The following is a 6,881-nucleotide window of genomic DNA, read 5'->3' as shown; positions in this document are numbered from 1 at the left end:
CGTCGTGTGCCTTGGTTTCACGAGGACACAGGACCAACAATAAAGATGATGGTCTTGTAGTGTGTAGCATCCATTTGTTGTTGCTGATGCTGAGATTGTTGTTGGCCTCCATAAATGCGTGCAACGAAGGAAACTAGAGAACGGAAGCCTGCGAATAAAATATTCGAATGACTTGACATAAGAGATTATTCTTGACCAGAATCTAGGTTGCAACAAGCATCTATACCACGGTCGCTTCACAACATTTACAACGCCACCGTTTCTCACAAGAAGCATTGCTAAGCTATTTTAAATTAAAAATGTACTTAAAATATCACTAGCCTAGTGGGCTCACTAAGGCCCTAGCTAATGACAGTTCTCATATTTAATCTTTGTTAATAACAATGTTGGCTATACAAATTCAAATGTAGCATGATAAAACCAGTGTCATTCAAGGCTTATGGTAGCCTAGCTCAATACTATATGCGATGTCACCGGTGGCTAGATAGCCGAACAAAACCCCTCAATACCCCAAACCAAAGAGCGCGCACACCCAGCCACCTAGACAGAAAATGTGTACATGTACACAAACCGAGATGCTTGGGGAACATGTGAGGGTGCACAAACAAATCAGACTCGCAGGGATGCAGCAAGAAGCTCTAGAAAAATGCGAAGACGTGAGGGGGAGGAATTAGCCCCACACAGCGTTTGAGTCTAGCAAAACATATGTAAACTTAGTACTAAGTAGAGCAATATTACATTAATTAGGCGTGTCGTCTCTAGTTCATTAGACGCCTCCTTCGAGGGACGCAAAAGGATTCACAAACGGGCATGGGATTAAGCTTGTGTGGTTCACATGTACTGTCTCTGCTGTAGTAGGCACTAGAGTAATCTGATGATTAGAAATGAGAAATGAGGAGCTGGCGTTGCTCGTCCTCTTCGTCAACAGATTAGTATAATTGCTGGTTACAAATTGTGCAGGAGGCACGATCAGGTGGTGGTGCGATCGGGGATCATTTACATGTGTTGCTAATATAGGGATCAATTATGGGTGGTATAAATGTCGAAGAGGTGGTGGGCGCGGCATATAAATGTTGAAGAGGTGGGCCGGAAATATTGAGCAAAGGCAATGCAGACAGTTGATTAAAAATGTGGTCAGCGAGGGGGAGGGACTGAGGTACTCCTCTCTGATTATTATGAATATTATTATGAATCAATGGGAAAGATGCTAAGTTGAGCTCCTGCATGTGAATGCTTTGGGCGCACGTGTGCGCGTCGATGTACGTGACGTCGAAACCTTCACCATCCTCGCATTTTTGCACCTGCTTCAAGGCCAGGCAGCCTTTGTGAGCGCATCTGAAGTAGCTCCTGCAAAATTATAGGCAAGATTTAGGAATCAGAACTATTGAAAAATCCACTTAAAATCCTAGATAAATGTGCAGACCATGGCTCGCAGCTGTTTGCATGAGATTCGAACAATATATATTCACCATATTTACTTACCTCTTGTATTTGATGCCCTGGATGTTCTTTTTCACCTGCAACTGGCCATTACTCTGGTCCCAAAGTACTACTACTCTTTGACAGCTCGATAAAGCATAAGGTCTCTTATTGCATAAGAGCTATTGTACTGATAGATAAGGTCTCTTATTGCATAAGAGCTATTGTACTGATAGATATATCTTAGTGCATAAGAGCTATTGTAGAGAAAGAGATCATCTCTTTTGGATGCATAAAAATCTCATGCATGCATTAGAGAGCTATTATGGATTGGAGCTCTTGATGAATGCATTAAGTTCTCTCTTATGTAAGGATAAGGTTGCATAACAAATCTAATGCATTAGGGCTCTTGATGCATGCATGAAAATCTCTCTTATGTAAGGGATAAGTTTGCACGAGAGATGTAATGCATGCATCAAGAGCTTTATTTAAGGCATTAGAGCTATATGCAAGACTCTAGGTCTATGTATGCCCAAGAATAAGAACCTCTACGCAAGCATAAATCCTAATTAAAAATAATATGTTTCAAGGGTGTAAGATAAGCATGAAAATATTTAAAAAATGAGGATAGAGCAATTAGTCTTACCTCACGAAAAAAGGGGCTAATGTGTTGAGCACCGTACATAAAGGGAGAGAAATCAAACTTGGTTAAACTCGTAATAAAATAGTTTTTCTACCTACCTTTGTGTAAAAGAAATATTATTATTTTTATAATATCAACTACGAAGTAGTTTTGAAGATCCCTAGAAAACAAAACAAAAAACCACATCTTCATGTAAAAAAAAGGATAGCAAAATCACTTAGATAGATCTCGTGTAAGCCCTATGCATAGAACTCAACTTCTGCATAATATGCATAGAGCTGATACAAAATCTATTATGCATATGATGTATGCTATCATGCATAGAGTCGAGCAGCTTATGCAAGTATGCATAGATCTTATATATAATAGCTCTTTGCACATACCTCTCTATGTCGAGCTTATGCATTACATCCCGGCATAGAGCTTTGCCTAGATCTTCCCTTAATTCTCTTTGTATGAGCACCATGTAAATAAATTTGTATATGGCTCTATGTAAAGAGCTCCATGCATGCGTCTATGCATATGTTGTATGCAATGAGATGTATGTGGGGCGCTATTTGCTTATATCTCTTTAGATAGCCCACTGCATAACAGAACTACTGTAAAATTATAGGCGAGATTTACGAACCAGAACTATTGAAAAATCCGCTTAAATCTTAGATAAACGTGCAGACCATGGCGAGCAGCTGTTTGCATGAGATTCGAACAATATATATTCACCATATTTACTTACCTCTTGTATTTGATGCCCTGGATGTTCTTTTCGCCATACTTCCGCCAAATATAGCGGTCCAAGTGCTCTGTGTAGCCCACTGGAATGCGCACAGTCTGCTTCCACACAGGTTTCCTACGCTTCCGAACTAATCGACTGCTGGCAGAGCCTAGTGCTGCACCTTGCAAGTTCTCATGACTCTGGTCCCCTAATACCGAAGTACTATTACTCTTTAACAGCTCGATAAAGCGGTTCATATGCTCCACAATCTCAAGCGAGCCCTGGAGTAAAACGGACCGCATCTGGATTCGGTCATCATCGCCCAGCAGGCTGCCCGTGGGCACTGATTCCACCTTTTCTTGCAGGCTTCCTGCCAGCTCCAAGCCCCGTGCCACCACCCTCCTAAGCTCGTCTTCACAGGTCAACTCTTCCTGACGATCCATTATTCGAATACCTGCTCTCAGTCTCTGACAGAAGACTGCCACAGGCGGCTACATGCATGCTGCATGGCCTGTGTGTCTAGAAGGAAGCCCTCACAAGTCAACACTGCTCACATGTCCAGACTCCAGACCGGCCACCCACTAGCAAGACAGATCACCCACTAGCAAGACAAATCAGTACCTCAGATAAGGCCGGATCCACACGGTCCGACGGCTGAGCAATAGATTCTTTTTTTCAACCCTTATAGTTAAAGGCAACGCTTTTTTTTCAACCCTTATTAAAGGCAACGTTTAGGCTCAACCGGGATTTAGAGTCCAAAATCACTAGAAAATCATACAAATGCAGGGATTTATAACTAACACGTACAGATTTCATCCCTTACTATTAAAGGTAACGTCCGATTCCGACCAGGATCTATGAATTTCAGCCGAGAAAAACACATTGAGCTTATGTGAGCACTGGTTCCGCAAACTCTTTCTGCATACATGTGTTTGTAAACATCGCCTATTACGTGGATATCTTCAAAATGTTTTTCCAAGCTATATCTATGTTGAATTTTAGATGGCATATTCTTTGCATTTACCTTCTCATCCTACATCCTATGACTTGAAAGCCATTACAAAAATTTAGTACTGAGCCTTGTATATATTCACAATGATGTCTAAAGGTAACAAGATCGTATATGATTCAAAAGTGACATTGATAAAATTCTATTTACAACCCATATGAAAGAACATTTTTTAATATGTAAATGCAGTTAGTTATATTGCCACTTTTTTAAAGGGGTTGAACTATTGGATGTACTCAGTTTTATTTCTATAAATATATATATATATAGAAATAAAACTGAGTACATCGAGTAGTTCAACTCCTTAAAAATATAAGTTGCGACCAACATGAAAGCTAACCCAACTAAAAAACCAACCCTTCAAGGACATAAAACAACGTGCTTTTAGGATAAATTATGTATTATGGAAGGACATCCCTTCAGGATCTTCTCCCTCTCATTGCTATTAGCCATGTCCCTTGAATTTTAAGATTGGATTCCATGAGCATCCTATACCCATGCCAGGACTTGTGATTGTCATCAGCCAGTTCCTTCTTATCACCCAGCTAGTTGAGTTGTTCCTCAATTTCAAATGGTAATAAAGGTTGGACCGTTTAGAAGTATGCACCAATATCTCAGTATTATTATTAGAAGCCCCCATAGACTCAAAAAATGTTTCCTTATCTACATTGTACTATTGGAAGTAATTTGATCAATTCTACTAATCAGTGTTTGTATCGTATTTAAAAATTTCGATAAAAGAAATACACAATTGAAAACCTTAAAATCATCAAAATGCTATTCGATACCACTCCCTACCTGTCCTTGAAAAGATGTGTAATCTCTTTGAGCACTTTATTCATCAAAAATTTCCACATCGGAGGGAAGAATACATGTATAAATTATCATGTCTAGGGTAAAGTGCATGACATGATAAAATAAATCATCTTTCCATTTATATAATATAAAATCAAAAGGTTAAATAATAGAGTTACGTGTTCCATCTACTAACCAATGTCAGAGCTTCATGTGATCTCTCTCTTTATCTCTCATTTACACACACACACACACACACAGACATCAACACATACAAAAGCAATAATTTAGGATCTTTTCCTACCTAGTCTATTATACACACGTATGGTCCTTTGCTACCTTTCGGCTGCTTGTTTTTTTTTAAAGGTTATCTTGACATCATATATATCTTTTTGGTCTCATGGACCTTTTTGTTCTTATATAGACATTGGCAACATATTTCTTTCTTTCTGTCTCTCTTTTTGACTCTTTTGTGTCTTTTATAGATGTTCACATCATATTTCTTTCTTTTTTCTCTCTTTCATAGATGTTGATAATAACTCTCTCTCTCTCTCTCTCTCTCTCTCTCTCTCTCTCTCTCTCTCTCTCTCAAAAAAAAAAAATCACACCTTACACGTGCAACAATGACTATCAAACCATGAGTCATTCTTGCATTTAAAAAAATGATCATACTTTGTGAGGCCATTTTGACACCTTGAACACAAAAATGATGTGCAATGGTGACAGTTGATTAATCAAACCAAGTAATACATTAAAAAACACACGTGATCATACTTTTTGAGACCATTTAGACGTATTTTTGTGCTGCACTTTGTTTCCATCATGAATTAAATATTTTTTATAAAAACAGTAACATTATTCATAATATTGAGTATAAAAACGTTGAACTTTAATTTGTAAAGCTACTATTATTACTTGAACACTTTCATAAACACTGAACACAGTTGATATGTATTAAACACATTTCTTAAACACTTCGATACACACTAAACATGGTTCATACATATTGAACACATTTCTTAAACACTTTGATACACATTGCACACAAAAATATGCATCGAACACGTTAAATGGTAAACTTGAAGTTGTAGAGCTATTGTTGTTACCAGAATATCATGAAACACATCAATAGACATTGCTAATGAGTATATGATTGGTAAACTTGAATTTGTAGAGATATTATTATTTTGTGAACACATTGCTACACCTTGTATATCTTGTAAGAATGTGTATCCTTGCATTTAAACCTTAGTTCTATGAAGATGATATAGAGTCACAACCCAAAAAAATAAAAAAAAGGCTATATAAAATAAGAAATTTCTTATGGGTAACAAATATATGAGATTCTCTTTGAATTAAATGTAGTAGAAAACTTGACATTAAAATATAGTTAAAGGCACCCATGAAAGCAGAAGTTAAGACATAAACTTGTGGTGACCATACCTAGTCCTAAAACTAGTCTTGAAGATATCCTCTTGTTTTCAAGTCTTGATGTGCTGACAATAACTAGATCGTAGGTCTTCCTTGAAAAAAAACTTTTCTTTAGCCATTTTACTAAGAAGATCTTCTATGTGAGGTATAGGATATTTTATTTTTAATGGTCTATCTCTTTAATCTTCCATAATCCACACATAAATCATATGAGTCATCCTCTTTTTATTGAAAGATAATTGGTGCACCCCAAGGAGAAAGGGTTAGGCCTTATGATACTTTTCTTGATAAGATCATCTAGTTGTAATTTTAACTTAGAGTATTCTTAATTGGTAAAGCTTTTATATATGCTAAACAGATCTTAAAATAGTCTCAACCACATGATTTCAAGGTCTAGCATGAGGTAATGTAGGTAAATCATCAAGAAATACATTTTTAAAATTCTCTAATAGTTTATTCTCATATGGGGAATGCTCTTGTTCTTATTGTATTTCCTTAGCCCCACGACCAACATAATCTTGTAGCCTATCCTTGTTCCTCTAACTCGATTCATTCGTGAAATATGTGTTGCATTACATATCTTTTAAGAAAATCAACATTGCCATGAGTTACACTTCTAGCTTAACAATAGCTAACACCGTATGCTCATCAACAATAATTGTGTCATGTATAAATGTTTAAAATTTCTGCTATGAAAATCTCCTTAGGACAACTCATCCAATATAAAATCAATAGATTCCAACAATCCAACTCCAAAAGTCCACCTATATAACCCTTCTTAGAACTAGCCACAATCTCAATGCAAGGATTTCTAAGGTTTGATGCTGATTTTAGATTCAATTTATATGTAATCTTGGGAGATATGAAAGTAG

The 6,881-nt window shown here is 37.0% G+C and overlaps 1 protein-coding gene across 1 annotated transcript; it reads right to left on the bottom strand.

Annotated features, from left to right (window-relative positions):
- Window positions 1-279: 279 nt before the first annotated feature.
- LOC147625856 (putative WRKY transcription factor 27) lies at window positions 280-3,284 on the bottom strand. The gene is made up of 2 exons (XM_086817847.1): window positions 2,796-3,284; window positions 280-1,347 (listed from the first exon to the last, which is right to left on the bottom strand). The coding sequence occupies exons 1-2, from the start codon at window positions 3,215-3,217 to the stop codon at window positions 993-995; spliced, it is 777 nt and encodes a 258-aa protein (XP_086673973.1). The 5' UTR covers window positions 3,218-3,284; the 3' UTR covers window positions 280-992.
- Between the last annotated feature and the right edge of the window lie 3,597 nt (window positions 3,285-6,881).

Source organism: Cibotium barometz, chromosome 23, assembly GCF_041138505.1.
Source record: "Cibotium barometz isolate CiBa-2024 chromosome 23, ASM4113850v1, whole genome shotgun sequence".
Taxonomy (NCBI): Eukaryota; Viridiplantae; Streptophyta; class Polypodiopsida; order Cyatheales; family Cibotiaceae; genus Cibotium; species Cibotium barometz.
The sequence above is the reverse complement of the archived record's forward strand: the minus strand, read 5'-3'. Positions and strand labels throughout refer to the sequence as shown.